The 22,124-nt window shown below is 44.3% G+C and overlaps 4 protein-coding genes across 4 annotated transcripts; 2 read left to right on the forward strand and 2 right to left on the reverse strand.

Moving 5' to 3' along the window:
- The first annotated feature begins 114 nt into the window (after window positions 1–114).
- MYCFIDRAFT_49593 (uncharacterized protein) lies at window positions 115–1,100 on the forward strand. The gene is made up of 3 exons (XM_007928838.1): window positions 115–512; window positions 654–739; window positions 796–1,100. The coding sequence occupies exons 1-3, from the start codon at window positions 241–243 to the stop codon at window positions 876–878; spliced, it is 441 nt and encodes a 146-aa protein (XP_007927029.1). The 5' UTR covers window positions 115–240; the 3' UTR covers window positions 879–1,100.
- A 170-nt stretch (window positions 1,101–1,270) lies between these two features.
- On the reverse strand, window positions 1,271–2,209 carry MYCFIDRAFT_197339 (uncharacterized protein; the record flags this gene model as incomplete). The annotated part of the gene is made up of 2 exons (XM_007929370.1): window positions 1,271–2,029; window positions 2,132–2,209. The coding sequence occupies 2 exons, from the start codon at window positions 2,207–2,209 to the stop codon at window positions 1,271–1,273; spliced, it is 837 nt and encodes a 278-aa protein (XP_007927561.1).
- Window positions 2,210–2,995: 786 nt separating this feature from the next.
- On the reverse strand, window positions 2,996–5,752 carry MYCFIDRAFT_197340 (uncharacterized protein; the record flags this gene model as incomplete). The annotated part of the gene is made up of 1 exon (XM_007929371.1): window positions 2,996–5,752. The coding sequence occupies one exon, from the start codon at window positions 5,750–5,752 to the stop codon at window positions 2,996–2,998; it is 2,757 nt and encodes a 918-aa protein (XP_007927562.1).
- A 195-nt stretch (window positions 5,753–5,947) lies between these two features.
- MYCFIDRAFT_175678 (uncharacterized protein) lies at window positions 5,948–11,677 on the forward strand (the record flags this gene model as incomplete). Its single annotated transcript, XM_007929372.1, has 5 exons — window positions 5,948–5,987; window positions 6,022–6,033; window positions 6,075–6,173; window positions 6,219–6,230; window positions 11,652–11,677. The coding sequence occupies 5 exons, from the start codon at window positions 5,948–5,950 to the stop codon at window positions 11,675–11,677; spliced, it is 189 nt and encodes a 62-aa protein (XP_007927563.1).
- Between the last annotated feature and the right edge of the window lie 10,447 nt (window positions 11,678–22,124).

Raw genomic sequence — 22,124 nt, forward strand, 5'->3', positions numbered from 1 at the left:
GAGCAAATATCAGACTCTGGTTTTCCTTGGTGGTCTCGGCGATGATTGGTCAGTCGTGGAAATGGGACGTGATGAGACGCGGCGGGCGAGGGAGAAGCTCGAAACGTCCGCGTCGCTGGGCCTCCAAAACGGCGACCGCCATCACCAACACCAACACACACCACCCTTTGCACACTCTCATCGCTGTACATACTATACAGAACGTCGCAAAGATCACGGAATCACGAAATCGCAATCGCAATGCAGGCTCTCCGCTTCCAAGTGCCACGCGCAGCCCGCGCATTCTCCACCACCCCTGCCCGACCACTTGCGAAGATGCAGCTCATCGGCCGTTTGGCTGACCAGCCTGAGCTCGTTGATACATCCACTGGACGTCAGCTCGTCAAGTACGCGCTGGGCGTAAACAAGGGTCCAAGAGATGAAAACGGAGTTCAAGGCGTGAGCTGGTTCAAGGTCGCAAGCTTTCTCGACGACGGACCACAGAGAGATCTCCTGCTCAGTCTGCCGAAAGGGTCAGTCTATCACTACACGAATGAGGCAGAAGCTGTATAGGATGCGCTAGCACAATCGCCGTGCTTCGCGCGTTCCAAACTGCTTGATCGCTGCTCTGGAGAAGAGATATAGAAATCAACAGCACTAACAGAAGCGTGCAGAACACAACTCTTCGTTGAGGCAGAGGCGAGGATGGACACTTACGAGGTCGAAGGCCAGAAGCGCACTTCTCTCAATCTGCTTCAGCGTATGCCAGGCATCTGTCTAGGTCCGAATTGAAGATGACCCGCTAACAAAGTTCAGGCTCCTTCGAGGCACTCCAGCGACCACGTCAAGTGCAAGAGGAAGATGCCAACACAGCCCAGCAGGCCGCTGCCGGCCAATAGGTGAATCATGCCGCTTGAAGTTGGCACACTGTGTATGACGAAGTCGATTTGGTAGAATACCCACGGTCCTGGAACGGATAGCAAAGAGTAGGCGCGAGCTTGAATGTATTATGTTTTGCCAAAAGAGCAAGAATTAGCCCGGATGGATGTGTATCTCATATGTAAATGGAGAATGCGAACGCTCTCAACTCTTGCAAGAGTGATGATTGCTAGTGCATACTAATATCTGAGAAGTATCTCTATTACCACTTTACTTTACGAGTCTGGTAACGGAAATCGCACCGGCTGACTTTGAACATCCGTATAGCAGAGCTCATCGGGACCTTCAAAGCGCCGAACATTTCGACAAGAATCGCGCCTACCACAATTTCTCTCCTGGATGAAGAGTTCGATCAAAGTGCATTCCCAAGCGGAGAGTCCTCATCGTCATCGTCATCGTCATCCTCATCATTCTCGTCCTCGTCCTCGTCCTCCTCCCCCCTCGCACCCTCATCAACACAAACATTTCCAAACCCCTCACACTCCTCCCCCACACACCCAACCTCTCTACACTCCCACCTGTCAAAAAAACTCGCACAAGCAAAAGTCTCCTCCCCAAAAGCATAAGCAAAAGTCCAAGCCCTCCAAACCAACCCGTCAAACTTGGCCGTCGCATTTCCAATCCTCATCATCGACAACCCATGACATTTCGGCATCGACTGCGCCCCCCCATCCACATAATCCCCACACTGCAAATTTCTCGAATCCGCAATGTCAAGGCGAAGACATTCATGGTCACGCTGGTTCCTGTATAAAGAAAATGTGATCAGGATGGCCGTGATGCTGAGCAGGAGGATCGGAATGATATATGTCAACCAGTAGCGGAGCGGTTGGGCTTGTTGTGGGGAGCGAAGGATGTGATGAGTTGCAGCAATTCGGCGGGGATCGGGAGGGTTTGGATTGCTGGGATCTTCGATTCTACGGCACTTGATGACTTGCTCGTACGTGGATTTTGGTCTTTGCTCCTGGGGCCGCAGTTCGCGAGGGATATCGGAGACGGTGGGAAGATTTTGGATTGGTGCTGGGTGCGAGGCATAGCTGTTTGGCGCCGGATCGTGCGTGTCTTCTGGAGGCGAATCTGGAATTTGCGAGTCGTTTGCATCGTGGAGTGGCTAGATGTATGTTCGTGTTAGCGGGTTTAGGGGTTACCCAGGCTGGAACAGCGACATGCGCATGCTCGATGCCTTCGGACGGTGGAAAATGCGACGGCTCACCTTGCGGTCCAGCGAAAGCGATCTTTCGCGTCGCTTCAGCGGCCGAAGAGGCAGTGCTGAGCCTCGTCCTCGACCCATACTGATGAACGAAAGACTGCAATGAGACAAGAAAAAAAGAAAGACAGCCCCCGACCGCGACGCACCAACGGAATGAATGATATAGAGCAAAGCGAATTTCCATGGAGATCCGATCCGGTGTGTGACAACAATGTCTGGTACCTTTCATCATCTTGGCTCATCCTGATCGAAACAATACCTGCTTACCGCAAAGTCAACCCACGGAACGATACCAAATGTGACCTATCACCATCTTGGCATTAGTGGACAGACATATAGCAACTCCTCGTTCAGAAGCAGAATACATGTACGACCACAACACTCGATTCGGACATGGAATTCACACCGTGGCTCCCATACCAAACGAACCCCATTTCAACGCCGAAAGAAATTCGGATGCTGTCAAGTGATGCATTTATCTACAAAGTTCTTCTGTTCCTCTCACGTCTCTGGTTATCAAAATTTTCCAAGCCTATGACAGCTTGTTCCGTGCAGAGATCCATTCCCACACCTACATGACGGAAGGTCAGAAGGCTCGAAATTGCATTCGGTAAGGTCTTGGTTCATAGTCGGCCCATAAGGTATACACATTACGACCAGGTACACTATACTACACTACACTACTCCCGCTGTCTGCTTTGTCTGTCGCTTTCTTGCTTAGGTACTACTCTCTTGATGTGGGTACAGCCGTATAATCATAACAAGCTGAACAAGGCTTGCAAGTCACTCACAACTTGCAACAATAATGCAAATACAATGCGTTTCAAACGATACGCTCAGCGTTCAAATAAATGAAAAATTGCTCACTTAATCATCCCGCTTCTCACGATCAATGATCGGCTTCGGGATCCCTTCAGCCCTCTGCTGCTTGTTGAGCAGACTACCCTCGACGAATGTACCATCTGCTTCAAGGTCGACAAGTGGTTTGCCTCCAGCGCGGCTACCATCAATCACGCCACGACCTTTGGTTTCAGTGCCCCAGCCTTGACGGTTCGCGGCAGATGCGAGGAGACCTTCACCAGTAAACCCTTCAGGCTTCTGCCTGACCGAATTCTGTCGTCGCACAGGATGGAATTCGCCCGAGCCAGACCCCGATGCTTCGCGTCGTCTTCCTTCAGGCTTGAACACGGTCTCTTGGCGAATGCCAAGTGGGTCCTCGCGTGAGGATGCATTCATCACCAGGCCTCTCGGATCATGATTCTCAGGCGACACCCCCTTTCCCTTGCGGACGTGATGTACTGGCTCCTTGTGCTGGGGAGTGAGGTCTACTAGCCCTGGGCTATGAGGACTAGGTGGCGGCTGGGCGGCTGGCTCTCTGTCCCTACGAAACACCGTGGACGAAGGTATACCCAAAGGATCTTCGGGAGAGGTCGCACTCTTGATGAGACCTGCTGCTCCAACATGCTGGGGCACAAATGCGCGGCCCTTCTGAGAATGCTGAGGGGGTTCTTTGTACTCGGGCGTCAAGTCTATCAACGGCTTGGGCTGCTGTCTGCGGGAATGGGACCTAGTCAGCTCCGAGGAATCGCATCGATGGCGGCCTTGGCTTGTGTTCCTTGTAGAGCTGGAGCGCTTCATCTCGTTGTTGCTTACGTGTCTGCGAGTGCTACTTTGCCTCTGCAAACCATCGCCTCGAGCGTCGGCCAGCCCTCCGTGAAGAAGATTCGGCCCTGATGTGAATGCTCGTTGCTCGCGAGCTTCCCTATCGGCGTTCTCCTGGCGACGCTGAGAGTACTTGCGGCCGAGCAGACCGGTATCCTTGAACTCTGTCTGATCGGCAGAGTGCGTGCGCTTGTTTACCGAAGTGCTACGATTGAGATTCGCAAGCGGCTCGTCATCTGCAAGGATCGCCTTGTTGTTCAGTGCTGGTGGAGGATGCTGTCTTCTCGTCGACACACGCCTTTGCGGCGAGAGTTGGGTATCGAATGGGTTTGATGATCTTCTGAAGCCGGGATCGTGCTGCGAGCCGGAGCTACGAGGCCTTCGGTCGAACTGGTCCATATCGATCAGAGGCTTGAAACTACCAAGCTGATAATGAGAATCCATCGATTCCTGCGGGCGGTGACGTGGATTTGCATGCCGATCAATACTGGGCGAGCGATGGCGGGACTCTCTTTCAGCAGGCGATTGAGGCTGTTCCTCCTCCTTGGGCCTGCCCTGGCCTAACATATTCACCAGATACCAGCTGCGCCAGGCCCGAATGGTCGAATGGAAATGTTCGCCGGTCGCGCGGTCGGCTGTCGAGAAGAAGTGGACAAAGTCGCTGGAGTTCTCAAACATAGCGGTCTTCCGCTGACTTTTGATCGCATAGCACATCTTCTTCGGCGGCTTGATCTTCTTCTTCTGCCTCTCCATCAATGGTGTGTAGATGTCGAAATCGTTCAAGTGGCATAGCTTCTCAGCTTCCTTATACCTGTCAGGAGACTTCATATGGATCACCTGACCGTCACCGAGCATTGTCACATATCGCTTTTGCCATTTGCCCACCTTCTGGGAGTGTGAGAGCCACCAAGACGTCTCGCCAGGTGGCATGCTGGGCACGCCGATAAGAGTCAATTCCTGTTCGACACTTCCTGTGCCAGGATCGATGATAATCAGGCTGTGCTGTCTATCGCTGTCCCAAGTGTTCATTACATCGCGAATTCTTTCATACCTGCGGAGCGGTCGTTGTATGCCGACCGTGGTATAATGCTCCAGCAGAAGTGCTGATCTGATGTCGATCCGTTCTGACATGACGATTGCCGCGCTTTTCAGGATTTCGGCGCAAGTAGTATCATGTTCGACGGCGAATAATCGATTAGAAGTTCCGCATTCCACCATAACCTGCCGACTGCCAGAGTTCACGGCGGAGACGGGAGCATCGTACAGTGGCACTATGCCACCTCCACCAGGTCTTATCGTTTGTTGTGCATGCTTGGCTGTCTTCGGACGTTGCACTAGATTGGTGGACTCTGCGCCTGGAGGAGCAGCATGCTTACGCCTGAAAATGGCACCGAAACAGCCCACACTCTCGTGGTCCATGACTGGTAACTCGGTCATGCTCTTGGTCGCGCGAATCTGACCTGATTGTGGAGGCCCATCAGCGCGCACTGGCGCTTCTGCTGGCTTCGGAGGTGGGAAGAGCTCTCCGAGGGGAGCAGGCTCGGGTGGTGAAGTGGGTGGTGATGGGCGAGTTCGTCCCTTTCCTGCAAGACTCTCGTTGACGGCTCCAAGTGCTACTGGAGGCGTAATGTGTGGTGCATTGTCATTCCCGCTGGAGCTCGTGCTTCGATGTGCTCTTGGTGGAGACTGTACTATTTGCTCCTTGTAGACAGCAAGGTTGGGTGACTGGCGCTTGGAATGATATCGTGAGGGGAGCTCGGGTGGGTGCTGCTTCGAAGCTTGACTCTGGTCGGAGGCCCTCTCAGCAGCTCCTGGCTTTCGTCGATACCTCGATTTGCTCCTAGCAACGGCATGGCTAGCATCTTGGGCGGGAGAGGTGGGTGGTTGGTGGGTATTGTGCATTTCGTCAGAACGATGCTTTTCTCTTTGAGAAAGATATCGCGAAGGCTGTGCAGAGGCCATGATGCATTCTGGATCGTTCTTTCCAGCGCGGTGGGCAGAATTGGGACGCGGCAGAGGGTGGGTGGGTACGGGTTGAATCAAGCTTGTGGTGTAGGCGGTGGGTACTGGCAAGGTGTGCAGGGTGGGCTTCCAATGGACGTTTGGTGGCGATGGTCATGACATGCATCAAAGGGCGTTCCGGGGGGTCGAGAATGGATGCTCGCTGTCGCAAAGCCGGGCGACACGTCGAGGAGGAGTGCGGAGTGCGGAGTGCAGAGTGCGTGCTTCAGTTGCAAGCAGGAGTTGAAATTATCATTACGCGCTTGGCCAGCGCGTGTTTGAGCAAGGGAAAAGGGTCACCCCACAATCAACGCTGCTAGGCTCAAGCTAATCGTGCCGAATCGCCAAGCCTGCTCGTCGCAGCATCCCCTTAACCGCCTCCGTGGTTAAGTCCGTCGAACACCTACCCTGGCAATCCCCTTGTTAGGTTCCACTTTCTGTGCTAAATCCGGTATAGCCCTATACAAAACTATATCGCCCCTCGAATAGCGATCGTATCCGATTAGGGCTCGGATTTAGCCGTAGTAGAGCTTAAGGTTAAGAAGCCGACACTCTTACGAGTCGTCGCTAGTAAAGGTTCTATAGTCTAAACTCTACTAAGTAAAGGTATAGAAGGTATAGAAGAAGGCATATAATAGAAGCGCTAAGTACGCTATTAAGACAAGTATATAGACTATATAGACTATAAATTAAGACCTTCTAATAACTAATTAGCTACTAACCGAGTTTCGGCTGTCTTATATACGCCGTCGACTAAGTCGCTATAAGCTTAGTAAAGAGACACTTCTAGCACTAATTAAACCGCCGAGTCTACTTAAGAAGTAGTTTAATATTAGTCTACTTATAGCTAAGGTTAACCGGCTCGTAGAGGTAGTAAGGGACTTAAGGGTAGATATAAACCTCCTATAGAAGGAGGTTAAGAAGGAGGTTAAGAAGGAGGTTAAGAAGGAGGTTATAGAGTCGCCTATAGTAGTTACTAGCTCCGCCGAAGAAGGCTCTCGATATTAGAGCTAAAGAGGCTATACGTAATTAGCATATAATTAGGCCGAGTAAAGCTAGGGTCTTAGTGCCTTAGGCAGGGCTTGGCGCTTAGCGTTAGGCTAACTCTCCCGCCTTCCTCCCTCTCCTCCTAGATCCTTATCGAATACTACCTATACCTACTACTACCCTATCTACCTACTAATATAACCCTTCTTATATAGTATTCGATCTACCCTTTAAGGGCAGCAGCTAGATAGTCCTTATTTCAAGCTTTTAGCGGTATAGCTACGAATAAGACTAATCTAACTATATTGCGCCCGAAGAACGGGACCTATACGTACTATTCTATCGAAACAACCGTACTAATTATTAAGCAAGGCCTTCTATACGGCCTATTATACTAAGTCAATCGCACTAGACTAATATCTACTAATTCCGCTATATCCGCATCTTAGGGGCTAACAATATATTATTAGTATTATCCCCTATTATAATAGCCGGCTTATTACGAAATAACAACCGTACTATCGCTAGTAGCGCTAGCAATAACAACGCTAGTAGCACAGTTCCTGCTAAAGTGCCTGCTAAAGTGCCTCCTACCGAAGAGCCTGCTATAGGACCTATTAAAGAAGAACCTGCAATTCTAGGTAATAATCTAGAATTACCTGTTAACGACATTCTTAATAACATTGTTAATCGACGATATAGCTAGCCGGCCTTTAGCCTCTAGCTAGTAGCGAGGCTTTAAGAAGCTACCTAAAACAGGCTTACTGCCTTGCGTTAAGAATAACAGCTAAAGGATAATCTTCTCGAGATTCGCTGCCTCTAGGAATCTCTAACAACTACTACTAAGCTAGCAGCAGGACCTTCTTTACTACCTATCTAAAAGAAGGATGCTAAACTTAAGGACTGCACCGTATTTAATAGCTCTAGTCGGAAGCAGTACAACGACTACATTCGTAACTGTAAACTTAACTAGCGCAACGTACTAAGAGCGCTACTAGACGACTATTCCTTAGTCGTACACGCTATGCAGTACATTAATAGCGACCTAAAGCGTATATAGGATAACTATTTTGACTCCCTTAACGATTAGACCGCTATTTAGTAGCAGACCTACAAAACTATTATACTAGACACCCTTAGAAACCCTATACTAAGGCAATAACATGCTTAGGACCTATATCTTCGAGCTAAATAGAAGACTAATTAATCGGCTCGCTTATTTGAGGCCTATTTAAAGACCCTCGAGGATGACCTCCTAGCTAAGACTAATTCTATATAGATCTCCGAAATACGCCCTAAGCTTAGGTAGGAGCTTATTCTCGAATTGGACCGCCGCCGTGTATTTAAATAGGCTAACCTAACATGTATTCAATTCATAGTCGAGGTAGAAACAGCTAAACGAGCTGTTTAACTCTAATAAAGACTAGAATCGAGGATCCGACTAACTAGTACTAACTATAGCAACCGTAGTAGCCGCGGAGGAAATCAAGGTTCCTACTAAGACAACAGCGCTAACAATAGGAACAGTAACAACGACCGTAGAAGAGGCCGTAGCCGCCGGCTATATAGAGGAGGCCGCGATAGGGGCCGTAGAAGGGGCTCGTATCCTTACAACGCTAACCGCTTAACTAATAACAATAGCTACGGCAGTCTACTAACCGGATTAAAGTGCTTCAATTGTAATAGTACTAGCTATCTACTAGGCTAATGCGACAAACCTAAGAACTAGGCCCGAATTAACCGTGCTTCCGCTAAGTATAGGAAACACCTTTTAGCCGCTAATGCTACCCTAGTCGGCTCTTTTAATTAGTCGAAAAAAGAGTAAGCGCCGCACTAACTATTAGCCTTGTGCGGCGTAAGACTATCGACATTGTGCTAGCTATAATACGCTCCTACCTTATATAGGACACGAAGGGCACTACCTATTAAACTAAGGTTATACTAGATCTAGGAAATTCAGTTAGTGCCCTTATTAGCTATCGCCTAGCTAAGCAATTAGACCTTCGACAACTGCCGAAGACTAACCTACTAACCCTTGCTTAGTTTAATAACGCTCGGCACTTAACCTATAGGGCCTACTATATTCCTATAGCTCTAAAGGACGACCTCGGAAATGAGCGCCTACTAGACTTTACTGCCTACGTAGTAGATATAGACAACCTATATAGGGGAGCTACTATTATTATTAGCAACCCTGTTCTTAAGTACTACGCTGTAGCTATAGACCTAGGCCTCTAGAAGTAGCGATTTAGAATCGCTAGGAAGGAGGACATTAAATATATTAATGTTAGCGAGTGTCCTAATAATATTAGGGTCCTGTTTATTAGCAACCTAATACTAGCCTTAGCCTTAGCTAATCCGACTGCCGATTTGCTCGGTAGTAATAACGATAAACCTATGCCCCCTAATAATCCTAATTAGCTTGCTCGTATACTAGAGCCTATCCGAGAGACCTATATTAAGGTGTTCAAACACTACTTAGTATCGACATTGCCTATGTTTAAAGAGACGGATTATAAGATTAATATTATAGAGGGCAAAGAGGTCCCTTTTAGACCCCTCTACAACCTTAGTAAGCGAGAGCTTGCTATATTGCGTAAGTACCTAGAGGAAAACCTAGCTAATAGTCGAATTCGGTATAGTAACAGCCCTGCTAGTATACCTATCCTGTTCGTACTAAAGAAGGATAGTAGCCTACGCCTATATATCGACTATCGTAGGCTTAACGCTATTACTATTAAAGACCGCTATCTACTCCCCCTTATTAATGAGACCCTCGATCGCCTTTCTAGGGCTTACTACTATACTATACTAGACATTAAGGATACGTACTATCGTATCCGCATTCGTAAGGGTAACGAATAGAAAACAGCCTTCCGTACTCGCTATAGCTATTTCGAATACTTAGTTATACTATTTAGCCTAGCTAATGCCCCTATAACATTCTAGTCCTATATTAATCGAGCCCTTTTAGGCCTGTTAGACTATCTCTGTATAGTTTACCTAGATAACATCCTAGTTTACACACATTTACCTAATATTGCAGAACACTAGGCCGTAGTACGTAAGGTCCTCGACCGCCTACGAGCCTATAGACTATATTACAAACCTTCTAAATGCACCTTTGCTGCTAAAGAGGTGTTATTCCTTAGCTTCCTCGTATTAACTAAGGGTGTTAAGGCTAATCCTAATCGGATTAAGACTATTACTAAATAGCCTGTTCCTACTTCGATTAAGGAACTATAGTCGTTCCTCGGCTTCGCTAATTTCTATCGTCGCTTTATTAAGAGCTATTTACGGCATGTGATGCCCCTAACTAAGCTTACTAAAACTAAGGCTAACCCGTCTAGAGAGTTTAAATAGACTAATAAAACGCAAGCCGCTTTTAACGGTCTAAAGCAACGCTTTACTAAAGTGCCCCTATTGCACTATTTTATACTAAGCAAGCAGATCCGTATTAAGACTAACGCTTTACAGTTCGCTATATCGGCTATTATGTTATAGCAATTAGATAAGGACTATTACTAGCACCTAATTGCCTTCTTTTTACGAAAGATAATCGATATAGAGCGTCGCTACGAGACCTACGAGTAAGAGCTCCTAGCTATTATCGAGGCCTTTAAACATTAGAGGCACTATCTCGATAGTGCATAGCATACTATTTAGGTCTATACAGACTATAACAACCTCCGTAGTATTACTAAGGTTACTAGGGTTATAGGTCGATAGGCTAGATAGGCCGTCTACCTCGCTAGGTTTGATTTTAATATATTATATCGGCTAGGCGTAAGCAACCCTACTAATAGCCTATCGAGGCGACCTAATTACGATAGCGAGACCTAATATATCAATTCTTTGTTTCTAACCCTATAGCATAAGATTGCTATAGCCTGTATTATTAATAAGCAAGCGTAGGATAAGCGGACTTCTAGACCCCGCGGCGATAACAAATACTATAGCGGAGTTGTCGTTCTTCTAGTGCACGTTAAAAGAAAGGACGTAGATCGCTCGAGCTATAATAACTCGATTGAAGACATTGCTATCTATAGTAATAGCCTATATAGCGACAGCACTATAGAAGAGGTTGTAGTAGTTCCGGCTGCTAGTGCTATTAGATATATATAATGCGTACCTCGTTTAATAGCGAGGGTGCTATTAAATAACCTTACAAATAGGGATAGTTAATCGTTTATAGATAAGCTGTTGCGTGCTTAGCAGAGGGACGCCTTTGCTATCGAGCGTATTAATAGGCTTATAAGTAGGCGAACGACTCGATCTAGCAAAAGTAATTAGTCGATCGACGACAAAGGTTATTTAAAGTTTAAGGGCAGATACTATGTCCCCGCTAAACAATCGATTAGACAAGAGCTTTTAAAGAGGCACTATAATAGTAAGCTCGCTAGTTACTATAGCATAGAGAGGTCGCACGAGTTACTATCGCGCACATACTACTAGCTAAATAGTAAGCGGCATATAAAGGAGTATATATAGACCTATATAGTATACTAGCGAGTTAAAGCACTAAAGCACTTACTATTTAGCGAGTTGTCTTCACTCCCTGTTCTAAAGAAGCCTTTTGCAGAGCTTACAATAGACTTTATTATAGGTCTTCCCCCTACTAAGCGGAGAGAAAGCAAAGACGTCTTTAACGCTATACTAGTTATTGTAGACCGTTTTACTAAGGGTGCTCGCTACATTCCTACTCGGAAAGACTAGACTGCTATTAATATAGCAGAGGCGCTATAGAGTGACATCTTCTATACCTATTAGGGAACCCCTAAGGGGATAGTCTCCGATAGGGGCTCGATATTTATATCTTACTATTAGAGCGAGATTTGCTTATAGCTAAGACTAAAGCATCGGCTGTTAACAGCCTTCTATCTACAGACTGACGGTTAGACAGAGAGGCAGAATGCTACCCTATAGCAGTACCTACGTAGCTATATTAATAAGAACCCCGAGGATTGGGTTAACCTCCTATAGCCTATAGAATTCGTGTATAACAATAGTGTACATTTATTAACTAAGATCTCGCCCTATATAGCTATAATAGGCTAGAATGCTGCTATACTATAGGACCTACTATCGCTCGAAGCCGAGCGTAAGGAAAGGGAAGCGCGTTAAGTACCCGAAACACTAGCAGCTATTAAGAGGGTTTAGAAGATGCGAGAAATCTATACTAAAATAGCCGAGAAGTTAACAAAGGCTTAAGAGTACTAAAAGACCTACTACGATAGGCGCTATATACTAATAACCTTTAAGTAAGGCGATATAGTTATACTTAGCACAAAGAACCTCCGCATCCGTAAATACCTATTACCTAATAGCAAAACAAGGCCTAAGCTCGCACTAAGATACATCGGCCTATTCCGCATTCGAGAGGCTAAGGGCATATAGGCCTATTAGTTGTAGCTCCTACCTTATTACACTATCTATAACACCTTCTATATATCCCTCCTTAAGCCGTACTATCTACGCGAAGGGGACGAAGCCCCTACAGAACACGAAGACATACTAGCGGATAGTAAGGAGCTATAGTCTATAGAACGTATCCTATAGTATCGCACTAGGTAAGGCAAGAAGGAGTACCTACTAAGATAGTAAGGCTATTTACCTAAATAGGACTCGTAGGAAGCTAAAGACTCTTTTAAAGACATAACTAAGTTGTTAGATAAGTATTGGACTAGCGTAAAGAACAAGAAGAAGGCTAAGGGCCTATAATGTTACTAGAAAGGCCTAGGAATAATACTACCCCCGGGGTGCTATTAAGCTAACTAATTAGAGGCAAGCAATTGTTAGTAAAGGACAATAAGACTACACTACGATAACGGACGCGCAACGAGTACTAACGAGCGCACTATTACTATTAACTAATTGCCTACTCTTTTAAGGACTCTACCTCTTTACTAACGCGCCCTATAGGTCCCCCTTTTATTCCTTTATTCTATCGAGGCCTTAAGGCCTAGGCGATCTGCGAGGACGGCGCACGCGTAAATAGCGATAGTAATAATAACGACGGCGCGGCCGGCGCGGCTATATTAGTAACAGTGTTGCGGAGTGTGTTGCTATTTAAGAAAGGAAGGACACAACTATATTAGTAACGGTGTTGCCGAGTTGTTATTAGTTAAAGAAGGAAATTAGAAGAAGGTAAAGTTAGCGCTAAGACGACTAGCGCTGCTATTATTAACATTACTTGCTATTGTTACTGCGCCTATAGACACAACCTCGCCTGCACTACGAGCCTAAGGCACCTTTAATTAAAACTTTGATTAAAACTTTAAGCCGCTTAAAAGATTGAGCGACTAATAGACTAGCTAACTAAGAGCAAAACTATAGAGCTAAGCTAGCTAGGGTCGATCTTGCGGACAATAGGTTACTCCTCGATCTATCTAACCCTTTAAGCGAGGCGAACCTCTACTACTGCACTTATAATAGCCTTTACCTATAGAAACTAGACGAGCTGTGTTTTTTCGGAAAAGATAAGATAAGATTAACACTTAAAGGCTACCAAACCTAACTAATTAGGGCTAGCGAAACTACAAACAATAATAGCCCTCGTAATAATAAGAACAAACCCTCGGAAGCGGATATAGCTAGGTCTTTTAAGAGTAGACGTAAAGAACTCGGTACGACATTACTTAGAGCGGGGGTAGGGCTGCAATACCTCGTACGTCTACCTATTATAGTAGGGAAGACGCGCTTGTATTGTAATTAGTCGAAGGCCCTTAATTCTTGTAGATACATATCACTTTATATTTCGTTATATATAGGGATAGCGCAGTTAGAAGTTAGACATTGTATTAGAAGGTAAGGTTTAATATAGTTATATAATTAGGTAGTTAAGTGTTTAATTTAGCGCGGGCTAAGTAGCTTATTAGACTTGCTAAGTTAGCGGCAATAGAGGTCGTAGAACATAGATAGGCTACGAGGGCGCGGCCTTTAGAAAGGAAGCGTATATTAGAGCTAAAGAGGCTATACGTAATTAGCATATAATTAGGCCGAGTGAAGCTAGGGTCTTAGTGCCTTAGGCAGGGCTTGGCGCTTAGCGTTAGGCTAACTCTCCCGCCTTCCTCCCTCTCCTCCTAGATCCTTATCGAATACTACCTGTACCTACTACTACCCTATCTACCTGCTAACATAACCCTTCTTACACTCGAAGTAAGGTAATAGTTATTAAAAGGGCGGAGTTTAAGGCACTTATAAAAAGGGTATATTAGTAGGTAGATAGGGTAGTAGTAGGTACGAGTAGTATTCGATAGAGAACTAGGAGGAGAAGGAGGAAGGTAGGCTAGTTAGCCTAACGCTAAGCGCTAAGCCCTGCCTAAGGCACTAAGACCCTAGCTTTACTCGAGCTAGTTATATACTAATTACGTATAGCCTCTAACATACGCTTCTCTTCTAAAGGCCGCGCCCTCGTAGCCTTTCTATATTCTAACCTCGACCTCTATTACTACTAACTTAGCAAGTCTAATAAGCTGCTTAGCCGCGCTAAATTAAACACTTAACTACCTAATTATATAACTATATTAAACCTTACTTTTAACACAATATCTAACTCTAACTGCGCTATCCCTATATATAATAAACTATAGAGTAATATATATCTATAAGAATTAAGGGCCTTCGACTAATTATAATACGAGCGCGTCTTCCCTACTATAATAGGTAGACGTACGAGGTATTGCAGCCCTGCCTCCGCTCTACGTAATATCGTACCGAGTTCTTTACGTCTACTCTTAAAAGACCTAGCAATGTCCGCTTCCGAGGGTTTGTCCGTTCCGAGGGTTATTGTTCTTGTTATTCGTAGTTTCGCTAGCCCTAATTAGCTAGGTTTAGTAGCCTTTAATTGTCAATCTTATCTTATCTTTTCCGAAAAAAACATAGCTCGTCTAGTTTCTATAGGTAAAGGCTATTATAAGTATAGTAGTAGAGGTTCGCCTCGCTTAAAGGGTTAGATAGATCGAGGAGTAACCTATTGTCCGCAAGATCGACCCTAGCTAGCTTAGCTCTATAGTTTTGCCCTTAGTTAGCTAGTCTATTAGTCGCTTAATCTTTTAAGCGGCTTAAAGTTTTAATTAAAGTTTTGATTAAAGGTGCCTTAGGCTCGTAGTGCAAGTAAGGTTGTATCTGTAGGCGTAGCGATAATAGCAAGTAATATTAATAATAGCGGCGCTAGTCGTTTTAGCGCTAACTTTACCTTGTTTTAATTTCCTTCTTTAACTAATAACAACTTAGCAATACCGTTACTAATATAGCTATGTCCTTCCTTTCTTAAATAGTAATACACTCTGTAATACTGTTACTAATATAGCCGCGCCGGCCGCGCCGTCGTTATTATTACTATTACTAACATTATTCGCCTACGCGCGCGCCGCCTCTATCGACCGCCTAGGCCTTAGGGCCCTAATAGGACGTAGGAATAAGAGGGGCGCTAAGAGGAGGGTCTTATAGGGTATGCTAGTAAAGAGGTAGATTCCTTAAAAGAGTAGGCGATTAGTTAATAGTTATAGCGCGTTTATTAACGCTCGGTGCGCATCTACTATAGTAGTATAGTCTTATTATCCTTTGTTACTAACAATTGCTTGCCTCTAATTAGTTAGCTAATAGCACCCCGGGGGTAGCATTAGTCCTAGGCTTAGTAGTAACATTATAGGCATTATAAGCTCTTAGCCTTCTTCGTGTTCTTTACGCTAGTCTAATACTTATCTAATAACTTAGTTATATCCTTAAACGAGTCCTTAGCCTCCTATAAGTCCTATTTAGGTAAATAGCCTTACTATCTTAATAGGTACTCCTTCTTGCCTTTCCTAGTCCGGTGCTATAGAATACGTTCTATAGACTATAGTTCTTTACTATTAGCTAAGACTTCTTCTAACTTAGTAGGCGCTTTATCGCCTTCGCGTTAATAGTATAGCTTAAGGAGGGATACATAGAAGGTGTTATAGATAGTATAATAGGGTAGAAGCTATAACTAGTAGGCCTATATGCCCTTTAGTTCTCGGATGCGGAATAGGCTAATGTATCTTAGTACGAGCTTAGGCCTTGATTTGCTATCGGGTAATAGGTGTTTGCGGATACGGAGGTTCTTTGTACTAAGCATAACTATGTCGCCTTGCTTAAAGGTTATTAGAAGGTAGTATTTATTATAGTAGGCCTTCTAATAGGCCTAGGCCTTTATTAGTTTGTTAGCTATCTTGGCGTAAATCTCTCGCATCTTTTAAACCCTCTTAATAGCCGCTAGTGTCTTAGGTTAACCCGCTTCCCTTTCCTTACGCTCGGCCTCGAGCGATAGGGGGTCTTATAGCAGCGCAAGGTTGCTTCCTATTATAGCGAAATAAGGTGACACCTTAGTAGATAAGTAGACACTATTGTTATATACGAATTCGGCTAGTTATAGGAGATTGACCTAGTTATTAGGGTTCTCGTTAATATAGCTACGTAGGTACTGCTATAGGGTAGCATTCTGTCTCTCTATCTAACCGTTAGTCTGTAGATAGAAGGCTATTAATAGCCGATGCTTTAGTCTTAGCTATAGGCATATTTCGCTCTAATAGTACGATGTAAATATCGAGCCTCTATCGGAGACTATCCCCTTAGGGGTTCCCTAATAGGTATAGAAGATGTTAGTCTATAGCGCCTCTACTATATTAATAGCAGTCTAATCCTTGCGCGCTAGGATATATCGAGCGCCTTTAGTAAATCGATCTACTATAACAAGGATAGCATTATATACGTCCTTGCTGCCCCTACGCTTAGTAGGCGGAAGGCCTATAATAAAGTCTATTATAAGCTCTACAAATAGCTTATAAGGGATTAGTAAAGAGGACAACTCGCTAAAAGGCTAATGCTTTAGTGCCTTAATACGTTAGTATATAGCGTACGTATTAACGTATTCCTTTATATCCCGCTTACTATTTAGCTAGTAGTATATACGCGATAGTAGCTCGTGCGACCTCTCTATACTATAGTAACCGGCAAGCTTACTATTATAGTGTCGCTTAAGAAGTTCTTATCTAATCGATTGTTTAGCGGGGATATAGTATCTGCCCTTAAACCTTAAGTAACCTTTGTCGTCGATCGACTAATTACTCTTACTAGATCGAGTCTTTCGCCTACTTATAAGCTTGTCTATACGTTTAGTAGTAAAGGCGTCCCTCTACTAAGCCCGTAATAGCTTATCTATAAACGATTGACTATCCCTATTTACAAGGTTATTTAATAGCACCCTCGCTATTAAACGAGGTACGTATTATATATATCTAATAGCACTAGCAGCCGGATTAACTATAGTAGTACTATCGCTATTACTATATATTACGATGTCGACTAGGGAGTTATTATAACTTCTCCTATCTATGTCCTTAGCTCTTGCCTTAATACGCACTATTAATATAGTAAGAGCATTAATATACTTTAAGCCGTCGCAGAGTCCGGTAAGCCGCTTATCCTATGCTTGCTTATTAATAATACGGGCTATAGCAATCTTATACTATAGGGTTAGAAACAATGAATTAATAGATTACTAAGTCCCGCTATCGTAATTAGGTCGCCTCGATAGGCTATTAGTAGGGTTGCTTACGCCTAGCCGATATAATATATCAAAATCAAACCTAGCGAGGTAGACGGCCTATCTAGCCTATCGACCTATAACCCTAGTAACCTTCGTAATTCTACGGAGGTTGTTATAGTCCGTATAGACCTAAATAGTGTGCTATGCACTATCGAGATAGTAGCGCTAGTGCTTAAAGGCCTCGACAATAGCTAGGAGCTCTTGCTCGTAGGTCTCGTAGCGGCGCTTAGCGTTAATTATCTTCCTCGAGAAGAAGGCAATCGGGTGCTAATAATAGTTATTATCTAATTGCTAGGACATAATAGCCGATATAGCGAACTGTAAAGCGTTAGTCTTAATCCGGATCTGCTTGTTTAGCACGAAATAGTGTAACAAGGGGACTTTAGTAAAGCGTCGCTTTAGACCGTTAAAAGCGGCTTATGCTCTATTAGTCTATCTAAACTCTCTAGTCGGGTTAGCCTTAGTTTTAGTAAGCTTAGTTAGTAGAATTACGTACCGCGAGTAACCTTCGATAAATCGACGGTAGAAGTTAGTAAAACCTAGGAATAATTAAAGCTCTTTAATACTAGTAGGTATTAGCTATTTAGTAATAGTCTTAATTCGATTAGGATTAGCCTTAACACCCTTAGTTAATACGAGGTAGCCGAGGAATGACACCTCTTTAGTAGCAAAGGTGCATTTAGAAGGCTTGCAATATAAGCTATAGGCTCGTAGGCGATCGAGCACCTTATAGACTATAGCCTAGTGCTCCGCAATATCGGGGGAGTGTATATAAACTAGGATATTATCTAGGTAAACTATATAGAGGTAGTCTAATAGGCCCGAAAGGGCCCGATTAATATAGGACTAGAATGTTATAGGGGCATTAGCTAGACTAAATAGCATAACTAAGTACTTAAAATAGCTATAGCGAGTACGAAAGGCTGTCTTCTATTCATCGCCCTTACGAATGCGGATACGATAGTACGCATCCTTAATGTCTAATATAGTATAGTAGTAGGTACTAGAAAGGCGGTCGAGGGTCTTATTAATAAGCGGGAGTAGACAGCGGTCTTTAATAGTAACAGCGTTAAGCCTACGATAATTAACATATAGGCGTAGGCTACTATCCTTCTTTAGCACGAATAGGATAGGTATACTAGCAGGGCTGTTGCTATATCGTATCCGGCTATTAGCTAGGTTTTCCTCTAGATACTTACGTAATATAGCAAGCTCTCGTTTACTAAGGTTATAGAGGGGGCTAAAAGGAACCTCCTTGCCCTCTATAATATTAATCTTATAATCCGTCTCTTTAAATATAGGCAATGTCGACGCTAGGTAGTATTTAAATATATTAATATAGGTCTCTCGAATAGGCTCTAGCATGCGAGCAAGCTAATTAGGGTCTATACTATTAGGGGGCATAGGTTTATCGTTATTACTACCGAGCAGGTCGGCCGTCGGATCCGCTAGAGTTAGGTTGCTAATAAATAGGACCCTAATATTATTAGGGTACTCGCTAACATTAATATGTTTAATGTCCTCTTTCCTAGCGATTCCAAATCGCTACTATTAACTGCCTAAGTCTATAACTATAGTATAGTACTTAAGAATAGGGTTGCTAATAACAATATTAGATAGGAGGCTGTCTATGTCTACCGCGTAGGCAGTGAAATTTAGTAGGCGTTTATTTCCGAGGTCGTCCTTTAGAACTATAGGAATATAGTAGGCTCTATAGGTTAAGTGCCGAGCGTTATTAAACTAAGCAAGGGTTAGTAGGTTAGTCCTCGGCAGTTATCGAAGGTCTAATTGCTTAGCTAGGCGATAGCTAATAAGGGCGCTAACTGAATTTCCGGGGTCTAGTATAACCTTTGCCTTATAGTTAGTATCGGGCCTAGATATAAGATAGGTACGTATAATAGCTAGCACAATGTCGATAGTCTTACGCCGCACGCTTACTCTTTTTTCGAAGGTTGGCCTATAGGGGTAGCGTTAGCTACTAAGAGGTGCTTTCGGTACTTAGCGGTAGTATAGTCGATTCGGGCCTAGTCCTTAGGTTTGTCGTATTAGCCTAGTAGATAGCTAGTACTACTACAATTGAAGTACTTTAACCCGGTAGGTAGACTACCGTAGCTATTGTTGCTACTATTATTAGTCGAGCGGTTAGTATTATAGGGATACGAGCCCCTTCTACGGCCCCTATCGCGGCCTCCTCTATATAGCCGCCGGCTACGGCCTCTTCTATAGTCGCTATTACTATTTCTATTATTAGTATTATTGTTTTAGTAGGACCCTTAGCTATTGCCTTCGCGGGCACTACGATTGCCGCTATTACGAGTTAAGTGTTCTAGACCTCTTCGGTTAATGCCTAAGGCACTAACTCTTAGCGCTACGACACTTCCTCGTACGCTTCCTTAGACCTCTTCGTAGACTCGTATTACGACCTCGTCTTCACACTGCTATCCACCTTTGCTATTTGATATTTCGTAATACTACCTATCGACACGACATCGCATTACCTGCTGCGATACTGTACTAGAGCGAGCGCTTAGCTGCGTTTATAGTAGGCTCTCGTTAACTAGCAACCGTCGTATAGCAAACAACGAAGTCTTAATCTTAGTTACCTAGCTAAAATTAGTAGGTGTATTCTCTATAGCTAACTATTTAGTAGTCTTTATATATTAGTCGTCATTTCCTAGTAGATCTGTTATCTTTAACGTTATCTTATTAGTATTAGCGGTCTCTATAAGTTCTTCTTAAGCAACACTAGAACAGCGTCTCAAAATTAGTGCTCAAATCGAAGCAGCTAAAGCTAAAGCTAAAGAGGCCCTTATAGCTAAGCGTATAGCAGACAAGGCTAAATTAGCAGTATTACCCGAGGAAGAAGGAGATATTGCCTTTCTTATAGGCGACGATAGCCCGGAAGCACCTCTACCTCCTCCTAAACGCTAAACCTTCGCGAATATACCGTTTGAGACTAAGAGCACTGCGATAATCCCTACGAAGGGACCTGCCTACGCGACCGTTAAAAACGACGAAATAGACGACTTGTTTAATTAAACCTAAGCTAACAGCTCCTTCGCTCCTACGACTAAGCACGCTAGTATTACTCTACTACGCTATCTACGTACGACGTTCTTAGGTAGAATTAGTAGAGACGGAGGTCCGTTAAAGTTTGTATCTTTACACACTCGGCGCACCCTGCCTTCCGAGGATTAGAGCAGTATAGGAGGCTCGGCAGGTAATAAGGGAAAGAAGCCTAAAGGTAATCTATCGGCCGAAGAGCGTATCGAAGCCCGTCGTAAGGAGCGAGCTAGGAAAGAGGCGGTAGCTGCTACAGCTACTACGGAGACGTTAACAAGAGACGTACTAGAGACTTAAGAGACTGAAATACAAGGACGCTCTTAACAGCTCCCGGGTACGTATCTAGAAGACCTTACTACGATAATTGATAATATCGATAGTATTATTCCGGAATAGGAACGTATCGGCGTCCTATACTCCGAATTGCTATACCTAGAGTACAAGGACTACGTTATAACCGACGATGGCTCTTAAGACCTAGATAAAGACGATCCGGAATATTAGCCGGAACGCATCGACCTTGCACCGTTCCTTAAGTACCGCCTTAAGTTCGATCAAATCGACCGTCCGTCTAGTACCGCCTACGACGCTAACAATTATAGAGCGTACAACTCTAGTAATCTAGTACACAAGGTAACTATACGCTTAAAGTTCTAGTTTGCGGGCATATCTTATATCCTCGACGCCTATACTCTACTAAAGACAGAGTAGTCCGACCTTAGCTATAAGGTAAAATAGTAGATATCCGAAGCCGTAGCCTAGAAGATAAAGTATAAGGAGCTAGACTAGAAGTATTAGGAAGCTTAGGCTAGGGTGCTAAAGGTGGACATAGTTAAGAAGAAGATCTATAATAACCTACTATAGAAGACTAATACGCTCGTTAGTAAGGCAAACTAGCGTATCGATACTACTAACGCGAAGAAGCGAGAGCTCGAAGAAGAGATCGAGCTTTTAGAGACAGAGCTCGACTAGAAGCAGTATAATATCGACGCCCTTTAGGTACAAGTCGACGAGTACGAAGCGGCACCGGCACCGGTAGAACTAGTGCTCCCTAGCCTGTAACTATTATCTAATATCGACCGAAGCGATCGACGCGAGAGAAACCTAGCACTTCTATCTCCGGTATCTCGACTAGCCGTACTACGCGGAAACACTGCCGCTCTATTGCTAACGCTAGCGCAACCTAACCTCCGAGCTAGTATAGTACCGATAACTATATCCCGTTTCTATAAGCACGATAGTAACGTTAAGTAGCTAGACCTACTAATGTTCGGTAGAGATCGAAAGCAATATAAAGCATAGAAAGACAAATATTAATCTAAGATCTATAACACCTTCGATAAAGATACCGTCGATTTAATCTTCGACTATATTCGCAACCGTATTAAAGGTGCCTCCGAGCCGTAGGATTTCCTATACCTTAATACCGTAGAGCACCCTACTTTTACTATATTAGATAAGCTCTAGGCCGCTATAGACGTCGAATACGGCTAAGACTTAGAAGAAGAGAAGCTAAAAGCTTAGTTAGATTTAGAGACTTGTAAGCAAGCTATAGGAGAGCCCTTCTCTACTTTTATTACTAAGTACCGTACCTTGCTTACCCGTACGCGTGAAGCACTAAACACCTTTAAGCTATAGAACCGCCTCTTGCGGCGCTATAAAGAAGAGCTTATCTTATATCGGCGCGGCGACTTCTATAAGTTCTGCCGCTAA

The sequence above is a fragment of the Pseudocercospora fijiensis genome (genome assembly GCF_000340215.1).
Source record: "Pseudocercospora fijiensis CIRAD86 unplaced genomic scaffold MYCFIscaffold_5, whole genome shotgun sequence".
NCBI lineage: Eukaryota > Fungi > Ascomycota > Dothideomycetes > Mycosphaerellales > Mycosphaerellaceae > Pseudocercospora > Pseudocercospora fijiensis.

Coding starts and splice junctions, on each gene's coding strand:
- MYCFIDRAFT_49593 (XM_007928838.1), top strand. CDS start 241: ATGCAGGCTCTCCGCTTCCAAGTGCCACGCGCAGCCCGCGCATTCTCC. Junction 513..653: donor CTGCTCAGTCTGCCGAAAGG/GTCAGTCTATCA, acceptor AGAAGCGTGCAG/AACACAACTCTTCGTTGAGG. Junction 740..795: donor TTCTCTCAATCTGCTTCAGC/GTATGCCAGGCA, acceptor AACAAAGTTCAG/GCTCCTTCGAGGCACTCCAG.